Below are 22,510 nucleotides of genomic sequence, written 5' to 3' on the forward strand. Positions count from 1 at the left end.
AGATTCTGAGTTCGAAGAAGATTCCTCCAAAAGTAGTAAAGTCGATATGGGCGGGAAATAGTCTTGCTTTCATTTGTTATACTTTTCTCTTGTGTAAACTCTGTCCTTGCTTTGTGATCGAATTTTAATAGTGGTAAGAAAGGTTGTCGTTCACTCAGACTTGTCGGATTGATTTTAAGTTTTAATAAAAGAAAATATATATATACAAAATAAAGTCACAGGACGAAGAGGGACCGAGACTCGGGATTCCACTACTTTTCATGTTCATGGGATTCATAAATTTATCCTAGACATTTATAGCTCAAAACAAAAGAAACAATGACTCTATTCTTTGCCAAAGTAGATTTCGTAAAACATTAATTGTAAATTACAAGCATAGTGTATCTAAAGCACCCAAGACTAAGCATACACTATCGAACAAGATAACAATTGATTAATAAAAATCATAAATCATTTAAAATCGGTGCAAAAAGTAAATAAGGAATTAATTAAATTACCCCAAGGATGAAATCCAGCTTCCTCCGTTGTCCCTGCGATGGGTTCTAGCTCCACATGGTGAAAACACACTCAAAGGAATTTTTTATTGCTCAATAGGTGTTTGCAAAAGGAAAAAGTATAAATCAGTGTGTTTGTAACAGATATAACTGTTACAGAACCCACGGTTACAAAGACACGCTAACAGACTGTTGCGAACTCGAAATAAATGTTACAGAAATTGTTACAAAGTTATTGGATTTGAATGTATAGGCAACGGTTTCTGCGACTGTCTAAATATGTTGTTTTGTGTTCTTCCTCTTCTTCTTTGCCTGAAAGTGCAGAACTCGTCTGCAACTGCTTCTACGGACCAGAACTTCACCCCTAACTCTCCATAACCCCCGTTTGTGATCCCACCAGCCTATACAAACCCATTTGGACCGAGAATAAGTCCCCATAACTCCAAATAATCTCGGCAGTCAATCAAATATATGCGGTTTTATTTCCATGCAGATACAGGAAATATCTTTCCCTTTTTCTCTCATTCACGCGCATGTTTCTGTCAACTGGTGTTTAATCCCTCCAAACACGTCGCCAACACAACAAAGATTGAGTCGAATCCCTTCAGAACTTACGCCAACTTCCAATCATCATGGGATATCCCGTGTCTTTCTCCAAGTCCCTGTTCCACGTATTCTCCCCGTTCTTTTCGATTAAACTCTTTACCAACCCTGTTTGGATGAAACAGGCCCAATCCAATGCGAGTCTAGGAAGAAACCCGATGAAATCTAATCCAAAACCAAGCCAGGAAATCTCGGTGAAACTGAAAATTTGAACGGAACTTTTCCCGCCATTTTCAGTTTGTCGTGAAGAAGGAGGCCCCCTTATCCAGAGTAGGGGTGCCCTTAGCAGTAGTGTGCCCTTTAGCAGTGGAGTGCCCCTTAACCAAAAATGGGGTCCGTTTAGCAAATGTCCTTCGGGTGCCACGGGTAACTTTTCGAGCCGAATTTTCCAAAAAATGTTTATTTCCCAAAAACACCTACGAAGACATAAAATATCATAATTAGTATAAAAATCGAGCACTAACAATACAGACATTGAGGACAGTTCAGACACAAAAATGTGTCTATCACTTTGTGCTACATTTTCCTTCTTCATTTGTATATGATGTATATTCCCAAGCTTTTGAGGATTTTTTCTTCAATGCAAATTCTTCTTCTATCTTTGCCTTGGTGTTAATCCTACACTTAATCATGAGTCAGAATCAAAGTGCTATTCTTTCTAATAATTAGAATCAATAAGCGATAATAATATATTGTATAAGTCTATCATATGAAGGCGAATAACATTTCATATTTATGCTTGCATTTCCATTCTTGTCTCTGTTATTCGTCTTAATTTGATTAATTTTAAGTGTATGCGTTACTATTCGCCTACATACATATGGGTGTGGTGTTTCATGAAATTACTATCCTTATTATTTGTGTGTTACCTTTCGCATTTATGAAATTATGAGTTCTGTATGATACCTGAATTTTTTCTCACTTATCTTACCCTTTTATACATTCCCCCTGCATCTTTGTTGGTTTCTTCCTCAGTTGTTATCTTCGCGTCTTAGTATTTGTCTATTCTTCTCTTTTCTATTTCACATATGTGGGCGTCAATTTCGCTTAGGATTTGGGTTTAATTTTTTCTGATCTGGCTTCCTGCAAAATAATGTTAGCAACATTTTATAGGTCCATTTGTGCTTCGTATGAGGTCTTATTGAGCCTCCCTAAATAGAGGTCTTATTATGCCTCCCATTGTTGATAGGTCTTATGTTTGTCCCAAGGTATTCTTTTTGGTCGGGCGGCAAAATCGCAGGCGGTCTTTACATTTTCATACAATGATCCATTGATTTTGCCTTATCATTTTTCGTATTATTGCCTCTGCAGGATATATTGACGCGCCAATATGACAGGCCTATACTCTCCCTTGAGTCATAGCCCCATGATATTGACGTCTTTTGACACAATTCAGCTCCCTAATGGAGGGTGCGTCCCTTATATTCCCCCTGGCTGCCCCTTTAAGGAAGCTTACCCCTACAGGGTTAGGATGGGATCTTCCCATCTAGTTATGCCAACAATCAGCTGTTTTCGTGATCTCGTATGAGATCACACCCTAGTGGGGTTTATTTGGGTCCGAGTGCATCATAGTCAGGACTTGTCAAGAATGGCCAGGTACGCTCCAGACACCACATGCACCCTTGACTCAACCGTGTACCGCGGCGCCCTGATCGAGTTTCTGCACTTCTTAGGAGAGAGCTTAGTACTTTAGTCTTTCGACTAAGGAGTCTCTGCCGGATAGGCTTTCGTTTCGCCCCTATTCTCCATGAGTCAGGTCCCAGGGATGGTATGGATTTCGTCCGAGTCATGCATTTTAGGTTTTCCCCAATCATGACGCGCATTAGGTCTTATTGTTGCCTCTTGCATTATGCGAACTAGGGTGCACACCACAATTGGATGCCTAACCTCCCTAGTTATAGGTTTTAATGTTTATTGCCTCCTATTGAGGTCTTATTGTTTCCTCGTTCTTCTACTTGTATCTTATTATGAAATATTCAATTTTGAAGAAGTAAAATTTTTCATTATCATTCATATCTTCGATTCATACATTGTTGATTTCTTCCTTCTTCACTTATTTTCCTATATAATAACTACTACTTAACATATCTTAGATTCTGCAACTTTACATATCTTATCCACTACTTGCAGCCTTTTTTATTCATCATCTTCGCAACAATATTGCTTTGCTGAAATGTATTTTCATTGCCGCATCTCCTAATTGTAGTACTTCTTCAAATAGTTTTGGTTCCAAAGCTGATCGAGCATTTCCCCTATGTTTTTTCCATCTTTATCCATCAATTCATACATTCCGCTTCCAACGTCCTTTTTATAGCATATGGTCCATCCCATACACTCTTTTCTTTTCCATCTCCACCTTTCTTGTAGTGTGGTATTATTCGCAGTACTAGCTCTCCTGGCTGGAATTACCTTGTTTTACGCGCATGTTATGGTCATGGTTTGATGCAGATGTTGTCGCCTTAGCGTGGATCTGCTTAGCCGCATCTTTATTTTTCTTTGCATCTTTGCCTTTCACCATTGTTGCTTCAGTATAATTATTATCCATTTCTTCTCCCTTGGTTACTACATCAACCATCAGCCTGTCTCTACGTTTCTCCTCCTTTGCTGCATCTTTCCAATTTCTTCTTTTGTTTGTGCGTTCTTCACTCTTCTTAACATCAATTCCATCACAAACTTTTGCTTCTGCGGTATCTCCTCTAATTACTCCTACTCCTTGGGGTACTGGAAATTTGATGCATTGATGATATGTAGAGGCCACGTACTTCCAAGATATTGCGTAGCCATAGTCTGCCTATCAAAGCATTATATGGAGATTCAACGTCAACCACACAGAAAGTTATTTCGGTGGTCATGGTCTTGAGAGGACTACGCATGGTGACTTCTCCTTTTGGCTTGTTAGTTGATCCATTAAACCCGTAGATTTTGTAAGTGGAAGGAATAAGTTCTTCATCTTTACCACCCATGGTCTTATACGCGTGGTAAAATAGAATATCTACCGAACTGCCGGAGTCGATCAATATCTTGCTTATTGCCCATGCGTCTGCATCATTGTCTTCTTATTCCATTTTTAATTTGGGTATGATTTCCAACTTGACCACCAATGGGCTTTCATGTAATTCTCCTCCTGCAACTTCTTCCGCACTGAATGTGATTGGTTGTTTTTGCCAATCCTTGAGTTTTGACACCTTTGCCAGGTTGAATATCTCATTTCCTTCATCATCTCTAGCATATACGCGGCTTAACATATTATCATGAAAATCCTCAATGCTTTTGAATGAATGAATTACTGAATTGCAGTACAAGTTCTTTGTGTTCGTTCCCACTTCTATTAAGTATGTCTTCTTCCCTGCCTCCATTCCTGATGCCTGTCCTTCCGGCGGTGGTGGTAGTTATTGATTTTGTAGTTGTGCAGCTAAGATTTGGTTTAATTTACCTTGATCGATCATTTTTAATATGATTCTTTGAACATTTCGACAATTATTGGTGTTGAAGCCGTGAAAACGATGATACGCACAAAAATCTCTACTTCTTCTTCCTGATGGTGGTTCTTGTCCTAGATTTGGTGGTGCAGGTATTTCTTCCATTAAAATTACCGCCTCCCAAATTTTTTCTATTGTTGTATTTAGATGCGGCAATTTTATATCTTTGTATACTCTGCTGCTTCCACCTGGTCCTTGATTACAATATCTTTTTTGTCCTCCATATCCTTCTACTTGGTTATCAAACCTGGGAATCTTGTTATTACCTGCAGAGTTGTTATATTGTCTTTCTCTATATTCTTTTTCATACATTTCTTGATTTCTACTGCTCATTGCCACCTGCCTTTGTTTATCTTTTTCTATGGATTTTTCTTGGCTTCCCTGCGAGGTACTTCCAACAACATTTGTTGTTCTTGGTAGTAGGATTGCATTCCCTTCTTTGGCGTTTGTAACCGCAACTGGGTAAGATTCCACATCTCTTTGTTTTTCTTCGAGAGCAATATACTATTCTTGAAACTCGCGTAGCTCTGTCATAGTAATGGTATTTTTTATCCTGAATATATGCGTATACAACAAATCTGTTGGAAAAAGTGCGTTAATGAAAGCCAAGATAAAATTTCTTTCATCTACTCTTCCTGCCATCTCACTACACATTTTCCTCCAACGTGTGGTTAAGTAACGCAAGCTTTCATTGATCCTTCTCCTCAAGCTGAATATCTTCTCTATTCCTGGTCGTAACATGTTGTTACTAATGTATGCTCCTAAGAAAATGCTTTGCAGATGATTGAATGATCTGATTGTTCCCATTGGCATTCCCTCGAACCATTGTAAAGCCTCTCCTGTTAAGCTACCAGGAAAATACTTACATAAGACTGCATCGTTATCTTCCCATTGCAACAGAGATCTGCTGTATGCGTTTATATGTTGTACTGCACATATACTCCCATCGAAAATGTTAGTAAAAACAGGTAATGTGCACTTAGTTGGTATTCCTGCAAGTTGTATTTGTCTTGCGAAAGGTGTTTTTCCTGCTTCTTCTATTGCTTCATCTAATTGTTGCCTTCCTCCATCTCTTTGTGCCGTCATCATTGCTTTTACTTCTGCTAACTCTCTTAGGATTGTTTCGTTCATAGTTTGATCTGCATCTTGCTGCATAGGTCTTTTCAACCTTGCTTTCCTTAGTCTGTTGTCATGCCTATTTTGACGCACCGCCTCTTGTAGTTCTTGTTCTTCCGCCTTTTCTCTTCTTCTCCTTCGTCTGTCCCTTTCGTTCCTTTTATTTCTTGCATTGATCTGTGCGTCGTTATGTCTTTCAGCTTCATCTGCACGGTTGCGTTGATTTCGCAACATTTCTCTTCCTTGTAATATCATCCTCCCCTGCTCTTCATCATTTTCCTCTTCCTGATCATAATATGTGCAGTGATGCTCACTCTGTTGTTCGTGTCGATTGCTTCTGTGATTTTCTTGTGTGCGATAATATTCGCCTTGTTGTGCGTATCGATCATCGATTGGAAATTGTTCTATGCGATCATGACCGTGCTACTCTTGTATATTATCGCCTACCTGAAAATTCTCAACAATGTTATTGTTATTTAAAAGTTGTTCCTGTCTAGTATCCCCGCGTCTAGATCGGTTACGTCTTGACGTGCTCCTGCTTCTCCTTGATCTTGAGCTTGCACGTGTTTTCCTTGATGTAGTTCATGACCTCCGCTCTTGCAACTTGTTATTCTCTTCTCTTAGCTCATCATTCTGACGCGTTAAGTTCGCATGTGCTTCTTCTTCTCTTCTCCTTTCTTCGACTAATATTTGTCGGAGCTCCGCTATTGTCATGTTCTCCTCATTTTCTCCTACGGGTCCTTCCTCTCCCGTTCTTTGCTTGTTTTCCTCAACTGTATCTGTATCTATAGTATGACTTACTTCATCATAGTTTCAGGTGTTATTCTCCTCCTGGACATTTTGGATCTGAGATTGGACTTGCTTTCCTCGATTGTTCCATTCTCCCATTCTTGATGATTCAACAATTTCACCTCTTCTTCTTCCTGCGATTCTTCTGCTCCTCCTAGTTGTTGTCAGTTGTTTGATGGGTCGGAAAATTGACTTTGTTTTACCGCAAGTGCACGGTGTCAAAAGGAGCACACAATAGCAAGCACGGTTCGTTCCCTCAAGGAATGTGAAAACTACTACTAATTAATATCAAGAACTATCCAATCAAATTCAATATTTTTAGAGATAGTTGTACTAAGAACGTAATAACAAATTGATTCAAGCAAGTTTATAAATAAATGTAATCAGTATTAGGGCTATGGAATCTGTTGTAAGCTATGTTTACTTATGTTCTATCACAAGGTCTCAGATTTACTCGTGCGAAGTTGCAAACCTAGCTACTAACACAAAGAATATATTTCATTAACGATTATAAACAAGAATTATCATAAAAGATTGTTTGTTCTCAAAATAAAAGGTAGACATCCTAAGTACTAAGCATACATGGCATACATAGTCTTGGAGTGATCATAAAACAATTGATACCTAGATTATAGATGGAATGATGTTCTAGAATTCAACCATGCAATATACATGGCATAAGACATGAAAAACTCTTAAAAAAATCAACTTCTTTTGAGAAACACAAGCATGGAATTAAGATCTTATTTTTGAAACCATTGTTTAAGAACACAAGCACTTTAACCTACAAGTTCATCCTTCACCCTAATGAGGAGTTTATCTAGACATAATCTTGTTCAAAGCCATAGAAAATGATATATAGATCAATAAACTCAGCATATGTAAAATAAAATGGAGTTAAACCTAATTTCTTCCCTGAAAACGGCGTATCCCTCCTTGAGCCTGAGTCTGGTATATATAGGTGTTGTAGGAAATCCAGTATGGACCCAGCTGTAGTTGCCATGCCCAATTCAGGCAGCAGAACCCAACTCCATGCCAAGTCCGGCCACTGCACCATGCTTTTCTCCCTGATCTTTCAGTTCAAATCCCCACATTCTATTGCGGCAATTTCTCAACATCAGACTCACTTCACTGAGCCAACACCATCCATGCTGTTGTTGGAAGAAGTCTCCATCAAACCATCATTCATGTGATGTCTCAAGTCTTGTCAATCCCATATGAAATGTAAGCCAACGACACCACCAAACTGCCATTCAACCATTCACAGCCAACTATTATCCTGTGATCATCTAACTTCGTCAAACCACCCATTATATCACAATCAAGTCCACTGTGTAGTGGAGACAAGCCACCATTGCCCATCGATATGCTTCTCCCATCCACAACATCTGTCTTCCCCAACTGCACAGCTCAATTTAACACCACTTGCCTTAATCTTTCGAGAACAGCACCACTTAACTGCCAACAACAACAGCCGCAGTAAACTCTTTATTTCTTGTACTTTGCCGTTGCCTTTTCCAGCTGTAGGTTGAACCAACAGCCATGAGCCAATGGCAGCACCAGCAGATTCAGTTTGCTCCCATCTCCTCATATCACATCCACAAAATCAAGTACAGCCAAACCCCAATTCGAAAACATAATCAGAACCCCCATTTCTGTGCTACAATCACCAATTGTCTCAATTTACATCTGCAATTATATTTAATCAACTCCAATTTCAGATAACGAAACCCCCAAATTTGTTGCAAACTCAATCTGATGTAGTCTTCCTTCTCGCCCTCAAAACCCCATTTATGTGATGTTTCAATCTCGCATATGCAGTGGAAGATATCATCACCACCACATACTGAAATCGCTGGCTTCATCTGCTTCTTCATAAGCTGAATCCGAGTCTCGATCTCACCCTAACCTCGTCTTCATAACACAATAATCACCAACACCCATCTCTTCAGTTCTTCCATTCCATGTTTTCTTCGTGGAATCCAGGCCACGACTCGACCCACAATCACATCACAAACCCCAGCAGATGTATCTTCGTTGCTGCTCCAATTGATCTCTCCAGCTCAAGAATTCGTCAATGAGCCATACAATTTCAGACCACATCAACTGCTCCCAAAATAGATTCATTAAAGAACCCCCAAATTCAGCTGATGTGGCTGTTGAATAACTTGAATTTTCTGTGTGGCATTGAAATGAATTGAAATAATCGACGGCAACACCCTTACGGAGATCAACAGCCACCATCTCCTTCTCTTGACCTTGTATATTGTCACCTTTGACTCGTCTGTAAATTCAATCCCCCACCGTGAAGTAGAAGACGTAGCTGCTTGAAGAATGAGATTTCTTTTCCTCTTTGAAGAAGAACAGAAAATGCTTGAAGCCTTGATAATTCCGCACAAGAATGTGGCTGTAATGAAACCACATCTACTATCTTCTTAGCCTCCACAAGTGCGTCTCACATGCTTGAGTAAATAAAGAAAATTCTTTGTTTTGTAAATTCTCTGGCCATGAAATGGCAGGGTGGTGCGGCCATGAGTTGTGGGCTGGCAATTTAGCTCAGACTCCTTTGGCACTGCAAGTCGCAAGTGCCAATTTAGCTTCTAAGCCATTTATCCTCCGGGTGAACGGATTTGACTTGTAATTCCTGTAAATGACTTAAAACAATATTTATTAGCTAAATGTCGAGACCTAGCTAGTGCAAATATGGGAGTAGAACGTCGCACTTTCGTGCTTATCAAATTCCTCCACACTTATATTTTGCTAGTCCCAAGCAAAACAAGAAAATAGACCCGCTCAACAGCTGATCATATACAAAACTTCAAGACCCACTCAATAGCTGGTCACCATGATATTTTTAGATCTTTTTTTTTTGAGACCCGCTCCAGAGCTGGTCATGAAATGATAAGGAAAGAAAAAAATTAGACCCGCTCCACAGCTGGTCATGAAATGCAAGTGAATAACCTACAAAAATCTAAAGTGTTAACCGCTCCGCCACACTTAATCATTACATTGTCCTCAATGTAATTGAGTCGTCCAACGTAAAAGTTAAGATGGGAAAATTCATAAGCAAACAAATAAAAGATTAAGAGTAAAGGGAACAAAACTGATGGGTTGACTCCCACGAAGCGAATGATAATTGTTCCCTGCTTGCGCGCAGCAAGTAATCTCAAGCAAACCGAAGATGTTACACAACAGCAACCTGCCAAGCATATATATATAAAGTCTGAAAAGTTGGGATCAATCCGACAAATCAGAACAGCTGAAAATATGAACCTGCGGCAATAAGAATTAGTACCCAGAGAGCTAAACAAACTGAATTTAATCCTACTCGGAACATAATCTGGACCTGCCCAGCCATGTGTGGTAATACGAAGTAAATCAGACTCACGGATAATAAGCACACATTGTTCAGACAATTCAACATAAGTCGTATGCCCTAAATCCAGTTCTAAATCTACTGAACTGATATTGCTCAACACATTATGTTCACTAGGAATAAGAGGCATCAACATGAGGTCATTAGAATTGATGGAAGGAGCTAAACGAACATTTCAATTCCACAAACTTTTCAGACATGTTTTCGAGATTCTCATTGTAACAGTAAGATTCTCATTGTAACAGTAAGTAGAATCATTCACGCTATCAATCATGCATACATGTTCACAAGTTTCAGAAACCGAAGATGAATTCGAAAGGTGAAACACATTTATCTCCATTTTCATATTTCCAAAAGTAAGCTCCATGATTCCATTCCGACAATTGATAACTGCATTTGAGGTTGCCAGGAAAGGTCTACCTATGATGACGGGAATCTGCCCACTAGGATTAGAGACAGGCTGAGTATCCAAAACAATAAAGTCAACGGGATAAATAAAACTTTCAACCTCTATAAGAACATCCTCTACCACTCCTCTAGGAATTTTTGTGGACCTATCAACCAATTGGAGGGTAATATTAGTGGGTTTTAAATTACCAAGTTCTAATTGCACATACACAGAATATGGAAAGAGATTCACACTGGCACCTAAATCTAACAATGCATGTTCAATCCTATGTTCTCCAATAGTGCAGGCAATCGTAGGACAGCCTGGACCTTTAAATTTGGGTGGAGTTTTTTGTGTAATAATCGAGCTTACGTGTTCAGTAAGGAAAGCACTCTTATGTACATTCAATTTTCATTTCACAGTGCACATATCTCTTAGAAACTTGGCATAGAAGGAATTTGTTTAATGGCATCTAAGAGAGGAATGTTAACATTAACCTGTTTAAACACTTCTAAGATGTCATTAGGGCTAGCTCCTTTCTTACGAGGTAGTAATGCTTGAGGAAAAGGAGCACGAGGAACATAAGGAATTTCAGATTTACCTTTCTCGATTTCATTGGTTTCTTTTTGTGTTGAAGGAGTAACCTGTGTAATGGTAGGCAGGTTCCCATCTTGCTCTCTCTCCTTGGAACCACTGACATGGTTATCTATGACCCGTCCACTTCTTAGGGTAGAGAAGGCATGGTCATGATTAGTCGGCTTAGCACCGGATGTGCTTTCCTCAAAAGAACCTTTATGGTGAGGTTGTATTTGACTCGGGAACTGACCCGTATCTTGCTCATTCTGTTGGTTGGTAAGCTGATTTAGATGTTGATGTAAGCTCTCCATAGATCTTTGAGTATCCTGCATCAACAAACTCATACTTTCTTCCAAACTAGAAAATCTTTGGTTAGTACAATCACTAGGAATATAAGCTGTATGTGTAACAAACTCAACAGGCTTAATATTAATATTTCTTTCTAACGACTCAAGTCTTCGTGTCAAAACAGAAAACTTGGCCTCAGAGACCCCTTTGTTACAAACCATTATGGGTTCTCTAGCCTCCCACTCTTGGGATTTTTCGGCTACTTCATGCAAAAACTTATAACCTTCTTCGGCAGTTTTATCAGGGAAATTACCACCACAAAGTGATTCTATCATAGTCAGTGTTTTGAAATCTAATCCCTCATACAAAATCAATGTGAGCCTAGGAGTATCAAATCCATGGTGTGGACATTGTAGCAAAAGATCATCGAATCTCTCTAAATAATCATAAAGATATTCTCCTTCTTGTTGCGAGAAACTATACAGTTTTTGACGAATGGAAGTAGTTCTATGCCTTGGAAAGAATTTATACAAGAATAGATTAATCATGCCATCCCAAGTAATAATTGATGAAGGAGCTAATGCATTTAACCATGATTTTGCCCTATCCTTTAAAGAAAAAGGGAACAACCTAAGTTTAAGATATTCATCAGCTAAGTCCTTAAATTTCATTGTCCCACACAATTCTTCAAAACCTCTAATGTGGTAGTAAGGACTTGCATTCTCCTTACCGTAGAATTTAGGAAGTGCTTGAATGGTGCTTGCTCTAATCTCATTGGTTGATATGGTGGTAGGGAGAACAATACATGAGAGTTGAGAGACTCTGGTTGGGTACATATAGTCTCTCAATCTTTTAACCGGAGGGTTCGTACCCTCATCATGTGTTCTTGTCATGTATAAAGGGTTACCTTAACAAGACGAAGAATTGTTCTCTATCCCAACTACTTGGTAGATCTTGCATATGCTATCACAATGCAGAATTCAGTCTAAACTCACCTTCTAAACTCACCTTGCAAAGCTTCGCGAAAGACTTACTTTTCTGCCTGTTTTGGAGAGATTCCAACTGCACTCTTCAAACTAAGGTACCTAAAGATAAACAAACAAGCCACGTAAAAAGGAACTAAAAGAAATCTAAAAGAAAAACGAAAATAAACTATGTACAGAAAATAGAAACTAAATTACAACTAGAAAATCAATAATATCAATCAGAGAGTACTTTACAGCCACTCCCAGGTAGTGGCGCCAAAAACTTGATGGGTCGGAAAACCGACTTTGTTTTACCGCAAGTGCACGGTGTCAAAAAGAGCACACAATAGCAAGCACGGTTCGTTCCCTCAAAGAGTGTGAAAACTACTACTAATTAATATCAAGAACTATCTAATCAAATTCAATATTTTCAGAGATTGTTGTACTAAGAAAGTAATAACAAATTGATTCAAGCAAGTTTATAAATAAATGTAATCAGTATTAGGGCTATGGAGTCCGTTGTAAGCTATGTTTACTTATGTTCTATCACAAGGTCTCAGATTTACTCGTGCAAAGTTGCAAACCTAGCTACTAACACAAGGAAGATATTTCATTAACGATTATAAACAAGAGTTATCATAAAAGATTGCTTGTTCCTAAGTACTAAGCATACATGGCATACATAGTCTTGGAATGATCATAAAACAATTGATACCTAGGTTATAGATGGAATGATGTTCTAGAATTCAACTATGCAATATACATGGTATAAGACATGAAAAACTCTTAAAATAATCAACCTCTTTTGAGAAACACAAGCATGAAATTAAGATCTTATTTTTGAAACCATTGTTTAAGAACACAAGCACTTTAACCTACAAGTTCATCCTTCACCCTAATGAGGAGTTTCGCTAGACATAATCTTGTTCAAAGCCATAGAAAATGATATATAGATCAATAAACTCAGCATATGTAAAATAAAATGGAGCTAAACCTAATTTCTTCCCTGAAAACGGCGTATCCCTCCTTGAGCCTGAGTCTGGTATATATAGATGTTGTAGGAAATCCAGTATGGACCCAGCTGTAGTTGCCAGGCCCATTCAGGCAGCAGAACCCAACTCCATGCCAAGTCCGGCCACTGCACATTGCTTTTCTCCCTGATCTTTCAATTCAAATCCCCACGTTCTATTGCGGCAATTTCTCAACATCAGACTCACTTCACTGATCCAACACCATCCATGCTGTTGTTGGAAGAAGTCCATCAAACCATCATTCCTGTGATGTCTCAAGTCTTGTCAATCCCATATGAAATGTAAGCCAACGACACCACCAAACTGCCATTCAACCATTCCCAGCCAACTATTATCCTGTGATCATCTAACTTCGTCAAACCACCCATTCTATCACAATCAAGTCCACTGTGTAGTGGAGACAAGCCACCATTGCCCATCGATATGCTTCTCCCATCCACAACATCTTTCTTCCCCAACTGCACAGCTCAATTTAACACCACTTGCCTTAATCTTTCGAGAACAGCACCACTTAACTGCCAACAACAACAGCCGCAGTAAACTCTTTATTTCTTGTACTTTGTCGTTTCCTTTTCCAGCTGCAGGTTGAACCAACAGCCATGAGCCAATGGCTGCAGCACCAGCAGATTCAGTTTGCTCCCATCTTCTCATATCAAATCCACAAAATCAAGTACAGCAAACCCCAATTCGAAAACATAATCAGAACCCCCATTTCTGTGCTACAATCACCAATTGTCTCAATTTACATCTACAATTATATTTAATCAACTCCAATTTCAGATAACGAAACCCCTAAATTTGTTGCAAACTCAATCTGATGTAGTCTTCCTTCTCGCTTGCAAAACCCCATTTCTGTGATGTTTCAATCTCGCATATGGAGTGGAAGATAACATCACCACCACATACTGAAATCGCTGGCTCCATCTGCTTCTTCATAAGCTGAATCCGAGTCTCGATCTCACCCTAACCTCGTCTTCATAACACATTAATCACCAACATCCATCTCTTCAATTCTTCCATTCCATGTTTTCCTCGTGGAATCCAGGCCACGACTCGACCCACAATCATCATCACAAACCCCAGCAGATGTATCTTCGTTGCTGCTGCAATTGATCTCTCCAGCTCAAGAATTCGTCAATGAGCCATACAATTTCAGACCACATCAACTGCTCCCAAAATAGATTCATTAAAGAACCCCCAAATTCAGCTGATGTGGCTGTTGAATAACTTGAATTTTCTGTGTGGCATTGAAATGAATTGAAATAATCGACGGCAACACCGTTACGGAGATCAACAGCCACCATCTCCTTCTCTTGACCTTGTATATTGTCACCTTTGACTCGTCTGTAAATTCAATCCCCCACCGTGAAGTAGAAGACCTAGCTGCTTGAAGAATGAGATTTCTTTTCCTCTTTGAAGAAGAACAGAAAATGCTTGAAGCATTGATAATTCCGCACAAGAATGTGGCTGTAATGAAACCACATCTACTATCTTCTTAGCCTCCACAAGTGCGTCTCACATGCTTGAGTAAATAAAGAAAATTCTTTGTTTTGTAAATTCTCTGGCCATGAAATGGCAGGGTGGTGCGGCCATGAGTTGTGGGCTGGCAATTTAGCTTAGACTCCTTTGGCACTGCAAGTCGCAAGTGCCAATTTAGCTTCTAAGCCATTTATCCTCCGAGTGAACGGATTTGACTTGTAATTCCTGTAAATGACTTGAAACAATATTTATTAGCTAAATGCCGAGATCTAGCTAGTGCAAATATGGGAGTAGAACGTCGCACTTTCGTGCTTATCATTGTTCCGTTGTAGATGGTTGCCTCACCATCTGTTGTTCTTGTAACAATATCTTCTCTTTACAAAGTAAAAAGTACTCTTTAAAGAACCGAAAATGTTACTAACAAAAATTATTTTTATGAGATGAAAACTTGTGGTTACGCTTTTCAGATCTAAACTTCTAAAACTCTCAAAGAATGATGATAAAGCGATGAAAACCTATGAATATTTTTAAGCGTTTTTTGAATGGAATTCACCAACAGGGTATATCATCCAAGATGTATTCTAGCGCCAAAATGTAGTTGCAGGAAATCCTACAACTACACCCTAAAGATAATCTATGAAGTAATTTAAGAAATCATTATGAAATATTCAAGATCTTTTATTAAAACTTAGAACAAATACAAAGATGATAAGTGAAAATCCTAGATTGGAAAACAAATAACTCTATCTCTCCCAAAAGTCTATCCTTAGCTTACCAAAAAGATCTCTCTTTACCACAAGGGTCTCTCGCTCCTTTTATAGGAGTTTACATGGTGGAGGACAACTAATAAAGCCCTTATTTTCGGATCTGAGACGCGTCAGTGTCGCTCGGACATTTACACTACTGCACGGTTTCTTTACTGTCGCATATAACTTCACACTTTAATCGTGACTTGGTGACGTGATCTGGTTCTTCATCCTGGATATGTCGTACGCATCTGTGTTCGCTTGCTACTAAAGGGGTTGTTTCGCATATTAAATGAGTGTGCGGTATTTTGTACCCACAATGGTGACATAAGGTTTGATAATGGTATAAATGATCTGAAAAAATAACTTTGTTCGGAGAATCATTTTATCTTAAGTTTAAATATCAAAATTATGATTTAATAATTCATCAAAGACCATAAATATCATTTTATCTTTATATAGATAATTTCCCATGCATGATTCTTGTGCTCGTTTTTGCTTAGGAGTCAGATAGGCAGGGAGAACTTATTACAAGAGCATAAAATAGATTGATACCCACACCGATTCATTATTTTTTGGATTTTATTGATGATGTGGTAACACCAATGTCAAACAAAAGTTGGCATGCATCACAAGTGTTTAGAAAATAAGGAAGATTTAAATAGATTGCGAAACCTATTTTTGATCTAAGATTGGAGAAGAACCTTATTGTTCTCTTCCTCCTTTTTTTAGTGAACAATAGAAAAATTTCGATAGATCAATTCTAAGTTTAACTTTAGAAACCAAAAAATGCATACAAATATCTCCCATTTATTTGTTTAATTCTCAAAGTGAGATTCCACAATCAGGGTTATTGGGGTAAACTATACGTCCCACACAAAGGGTGGTATGACGGATGTTCAAGAAAAGATAAGTCCTTAAAATTTTCCATTTTCTTGAAATGATATCTATCGAATACGAAAGGATTAAAACCATATTCAGAATTCATTCCTGAACAATTTGCTTGTTTCTTTAATGTTTCAAATCCGGTTTCCAAAATTTTGATAAGACTTTTATAGTCGTTTACAGGTATATTCATATCACCCAAGTGATAAGTATCCCTCTTGATATGATTAATATTTAGTTCTGGATATTTCTTTTCTCTTTTTAATAATTTCCAATTATCCTTTTTATAAGCAGTTGGAGAAAATTCTTATAAGGATGTTTAGAGTTTCGAAAAAGGTTCCCGGATGATTTAATATATCTAGCACAACTATTTTCAACATGAGAATATTCTTTACACAAGGACCATGAGAGGGAAGCTCATGGGATCGTTCATCTTTTATGAATTGGAAGAATTCTTCCAATGTTTGTGCATATGATCAACTAGCTTTTTGTTGTTTCTTATGATATTTTATCGACTTATAAAGGTTATTCTTAAGTTCCTTTTTCTCATTTAATCTGGAATTAAGATCATTGATAAGTTTGTTATTACTGATCGGTTCCCTTTTTAATAAAACTAATTGAGATTCTACATCTCACAAGTTTCTTATTCAGCTGTTCTTTTTCAATATAAAAATTCGAACTCTCTTTAAAGAAGGTTTCCCTCATTAGAAAATTTTGAAACCTATTTGAGTTCATTCTGATATGTTTCAATCTAGGTTTAGAAATATATTTGCAGTAGATAAATCCTAGCAAACCTTACGGTTCCGAAATATTTAAACTATGTTAGCAAAAAGCCAGGATCACTAACTACCCGTCAAGAACAATCCAAATAAATCAAAGAAGAGTTTATATGATCTATCTTGAGGAATCAAAGTACGAGACGAAGAGAAATTTGTAATTTTTATCTATCTAGTTCCTGATCTAAAGTTCGTGAACTTTAATAACCAGTTGAACAAGATCCGAATACAAGAACTATCAGATTAAAAGATAATCTGACCGGGCTTCCTGAATCCCTAGGTGAAGTCTTCAAAGTCGTAACCTAATTTGCTTCGTGGAGAACCATAGGTTGTACACGACTACTCTATCTTTGTAACTACGACACAAGAGTACAAGGGATTAATTAAGAATTCCTATTGCAAGAGTCTCTCTGTTAGACCATAGCTCGGTCGACCTCGCATGCGTTGCTATATCAAGCATGTTTGTCAATGTTAATGATCAAACCTATGTGTCTTGATTTCTAGTCTATTATAGGTAAGTCTCGGACTAGGATATAAAATTGTAGTTGAGCTCAAGGACTTCATGGTGATTCATCATACAACGACGAGGATCTACACAAGGAACCGTGGAACTTCATCAACAAAAAGGTATGTGGAGACTTGAACTTATCTATCACTCAAAAGTTTAATTATTCTATCTCTTACTTCTTAAGAGACAAAAAGTCGTATACTATATAGACTGGATCATACACATTTGACATTTCGAGCTGAGTATTCACTACTTATCTTATTCTCGAAATCGTATGTTGGTAAATCGTTTCGCTTTGATCAAGTTTATCTTCACCTAGTGACGAAAATCATGAAAAGTTTCATTTACTTTGAGAATTGCTCTGACGTTAAACGGTCTGTGAATAACGGCTATATAACGTCCTCTGAGAATGTCTCAATGATTGGAATGAGAGTTTAGATTACATAACCATGTATTCCTCAATCCGAAGTTTTCGAACTTTGTTGATTGAGAGAAACCGGAGGAATTGGCTTCGCCAAGTCCGCGAACTGACGGAAAATCTCTTACCGAGAATTTCTGCTGGGATTTTCCAAAAACTCGTTTGCGTGTTTAGTCCGCGAACTCAGTCCGAGAACTGGTGGAAGACTCATTGCCGAGATTTTCTGCTGAGTTTTGAAAACTCTGTCGGTTGCCTTAAGTCCACGAACTTGTTTGTGAGCTTAAGTGGTTATGATTTAAAGATGTGCTCTGAACACGAAACTTAAATTACTGAGGAATGCTTTGTGCAAACCGTGGCTATAAAGTTCATGAGCCGATTCATCGAATCGAATCATCTTTGTTTCAATTGTGTCTTGTGTATTTACATAAGATATCATAGCAATCGAACAACTCTCTAACTAGTTCATTTGAGTCAATTGAACTAGTTATGGTGAAGAAGAACTAGGTTAATATGACATGCTCATATGATTAACATTTTGGGTTACTATGTTGAACCAACATACACGTACACGTTTGGGCATGGTTTTCAAAAACCCAGTAAACGTCTACCCAAGTGTGTGTGACAAGCTAAGTTTTCGATCTAACGGTTGAGAAATATTAGCTTGAATCTAAATCAGGTTTTCATCTAACGGTGAATATGGATTGCTTTGTAACTAAGGAAAAACCCTGATTTGAAGACTACATATAGGAGACATATAACATTGTGCAAAACTAATCCCCACACGACTGTGTGATACTAGTGCGCTCGCTAGAGTCGATTCTCCTTTAACCTTTGGTTTTCTTCTCTAAAACCAGGTTAACGACTTAAAGACTTCATTGGGATTGTGAAGCCAGACCGATACTATTTTTATCGTAGTTGTATGATCTGATCTTGCATCTTCTATCATACGAGTACAATCTCTAATTGACTTGAGATCGTGATAGTTCTCCGATAGGCAAGATAACGAAGTCACAAACATCTTCGTCTCACTGTTTGTGATTCCTCGACAAACCGCTTGTGTAGTCAAGAAGGATTGTTGAGAGGTGATTGATTAATCTAGGATGTTCTTCGGGAATATAATACCGTATTATCAATTGGTTCCTGTTCACCTTGATTTTATATCTTAAGACCTAGGGTTTTTCTGTGGGAGACAGATTTATCCTTTGATAGACTTTTCTGTGTGAGACAGATTTGTTGATTATCAAGTCTGCGATTTTGGGTTGCAGCAACTCTTAGTTGTGGGTGAGATAAGCTAAGGGAATCAAGTGCGCAGTGTCCTGCTGGGATCAGAGGCGTAGGAGTACAATTGTACCTTGGATCGGTGGGAGACTGATTGGGGTTCAAGTATAGTCCAGTCTGAAGTTAGCTTGTCGTAGGCTAGTGTCTGTAGCGACTTAATACAGTGTGTATTCAATCTGGACTAGGTCCCGAGGTTTTTCTGCATTTGCGGTTTCCTCGTTAACAAAACTTCAGGTGTCTGTGTTATTTATTTTCCGCATTATATTTTTTATATAATTGAAATAATACAGGTTGTTCGTTAAATATCACCAATTGGAAATCCAACCTTTGGTTGTTGATTGATATTGATTGATCCTTGGACATTGGTCTTTGGTACCGTCCAATTTATTCCTTGTGTTTGACTAAAGCCTCGCTATTGTTTTAGCTTGAGTAAATCAAAACAAGTGAGAGATATTGACTCCTTGAGATACTTTAATCTAGATTGAGTCTGACTGTCTAGTTGATTCTCTAGCAAAGTATTTCGGAGTTTGTCCATACAGATTGTTAATCGAATTATTGGGTGGTGTTGTTAGACCCCCGCTTTATCAATTGTTATGAGAGCAGGCAAACACGTTAAAGACCTTATAAGTCTGTGTTTGTAGCGATCTGATTATGGATGAGTCTATCTCTAATAACGTACCAGTTCAGAAATTACCAGATGATTCTAAAAGCTTGGATTCACCTGAGAGAACTGTCACATTTAAGTCAATATCTAAACATTCTCTTGATATAAAAACTGTTGATTGGGAAACTCTCCTAGAAGAACAATTGGATGAACTTTCTGATGAAGGTGATTCAGATATTGATAGAGATGTTGATGTGGAAGTCTCAGAGTATGTTAAGTTTTTGGATTCATGGAAAATGAAGAAGATTATAACTTCTCATGTATCACCTCTTCTGATTCCTCTCTGTCGAGAAAACAAGAAATTGAGAAGATGTTACGCATGTGGTTATTTTTCGAATCGTTCTTGCGAATCGATCCTCAAGGATTCTGAGGAAAACCTACGTATGAAGTCACTTGAATGTGATAATCTTTATCAAAAGTACTTTTTGTTGGAAGAGAAACTTGCAGAATCTGAAGCAAGGATTAACTCTCAACAAGTTAGTTTTGATGACAGAGAAAGCGCTTTTCTCGCTCGAGAAAAACGTCTTGAGGCTGATTTAACTGTTGCTCTTGATAAAACCAAGATGTTGGAAGATGACTTGAAAAAGTTCAATACTAGTTCAAGCAAACTAACCACTATGCTAGGAGCAAGTAAAAATCATCGTGATACACGAGGATTGGGCTATAAGGGAATAAATGCTCCAAGTATTAGCAAAGAGGTAAAATTTGTCAAGGCTAGTGATTCTTATCAACAAAAGGTTTCCACTGATGGAAAAAGTGAAATACCTTCATCGAAAATTAAGGTTCAAAATAGCAAAGTTTGTCAACCTTCAAAGTCAGCACACACGGATCGAGGTAAGAACATTCCTTATGTTTGCCACTATTGCGGAAATAAAGGTCACCTGGAAAGGAGATGTCGTTTCCGTATAAGGAATGATAAACTTCATGATGTTCTTGTTTGGGAATCACAAGAAGTTGTGAAACCAAGATCATACGTTAAGACTGATCCTCTTAACGTTACAGGTTGTAATTATCCAACCTTTAGGCAAAGGAATCAGTGCTATGATAAACCTAGATTTTCCTATAAAAGTCGTACGAATCCTTTTCATAATCGTAATGGTTATCGAAAAGGATAACTTCGTAAAGACGAAAACAAGATACGATGCTCCCATTTGGAGAAAGACTAACTTGCAAAAGAATGGTCAATCCAATTCTCTTCCAAGAATTCTAGAAGAGAGTGATGGGAAGAAGGTTCCGACTGTTCCTAAACGCACTCAGAAGTGGATACCGAAGAAAGACAATGATGTTTTGAGTGTAAAAAGGAATGATCTTCCAGAAAACTCCATGACGATGGAAAAGGCAGTATCCATGATGCTGGAACTTAACAAGTTTTTTGGAAAAATGGAATTGGATGTGAAAGGTTCTAAAAGTGATCTCTTTTATGATAATCCAAAGGTCACTTGTGGTGAGCAATAGTTTGTTCACCCCAACGCAACTTGATTGTGTTGGAAGTGCATCCTCACCAAGGAATGCCGTGCTTCGTATACGGTGGAATTGGGGCACACAAATTATGTTCGGTAAGACGGTAGAATTCGATTGGATTCATCTGAAAAGGTATATCTATAAACTTGAGCAAGATTTGTACTTTTATTTGCTTAAAGAACTTATAATGATTCACATACCTTTCTTATCGTTCTTTTCTACCTAACTTGATCTGTGTTTAAGGTTCTTAAATGTTTAGGTTTGAAAATAATAGTTCGGGATGTTTGGACTACATGGTACACCTACCAGGTATGCGTAGCATATTTTAAAATCAAAATCCAGGGGTTTAAGTTCGCGGACATGAAATTTCGTTTGCAAACCCGTATGCATACTTGACGTCGATATTCGGTAAACTTGTTTTGGCCGTATCGTCTTCGTCCGAACTCGGAATGACCTCATTATTTTTGCATTCTCTTGCTCTTTGAATTCTATTCAAAATGGAGATGAGAAATTTTGAATTTGGATGAGTTAAGATTGGTATTTGTCCTGTATCTTTTTTTTGAGTGTTTTGCTCCGTTTGTTGCACTTGTTCCACTTCTTGGACTTGGGCACTTGGATTATTGGAGTACTACTCTTCTAATCTAATTAGTAGCTTTTACAAGAATGTTGTTGGTGAATCACAAAGAAGGAAGTTCAAGAATGGGAAGTAGTACGCATTGCTATGGAATTCATGAATGTTCACATTCATCCTTTGTGACTATGGTACATGGTCGTTAATGACTTTGTATGTTCTTCTTTGTTTAGAAAATATTTTTATACGCCTTTGGTAGCTATTCTTGGTGTAAATCCGGGCGAAAAATATTGATTCTACCTTCTAAGGAAAAATCATCTTATATGTGCATTACGAGTTTGTATTGATGCCTAAGAAACTTCTTATGAGAATTTATTCTTGTTTTTGAAAATGATTACTAGAGTTTGGAATAGCCATTATTTTTATTACACATAGCTATGTCCAACGATATCATCTTCATGTTTTAGATTTATTGGTATAAATTCTAAATTGGTTTGGAAGATGTTTTGCAGTATTTAATTTGTTATATTGCAACTTGTTATGGGATGTTGGTGTTTACGTCCGTGAACCATGTTGTCCCATATTTTGTCAAAAGTAAAGTCGTTCATGATCGGTTTTC

The 22,510-nt window shown here is 37.9% G+C and overlaps 1 protein-coding gene across 1 annotated transcript; it reads right to left on the reverse strand.

Annotated features, from left to right (window-relative positions):
* Positions 1–7,207: 7,207 nt before the first annotated feature.
* On the reverse strand, positions 7,208–14,714 carry LOC113349238. The gene is made up of 2 exons (XM_026593169.1): positions 10,847–14,714; positions 7,208–9,680 (listed from the first exon to the last, which is right to left on the reverse strand). Exons 1-2 carry the CDS (start codon positions 12,000–12,002, stop codon positions 9,421–9,423), a joined length of 1,416 nt encoding a protein of 471 aa, XP_026448954.1. The 5' UTR covers positions 12,003–14,714; the 3' UTR covers positions 7,208–9,420.
* Between the last annotated feature and the right edge of the window lie 7,796 nt (positions 14,715–22,510).

This window comes from Papaver somniferum, chromosome 2 (assembly GCF_003573695.1).
Source record: "Papaver somniferum cultivar HN1 chromosome 2, ASM357369v1, whole genome shotgun sequence".
Classification (NCBI taxonomy): Eukaryota; Viridiplantae; Streptophyta; class Magnoliopsida; order Ranunculales; family Papaveraceae; genus Papaver; species Papaver somniferum.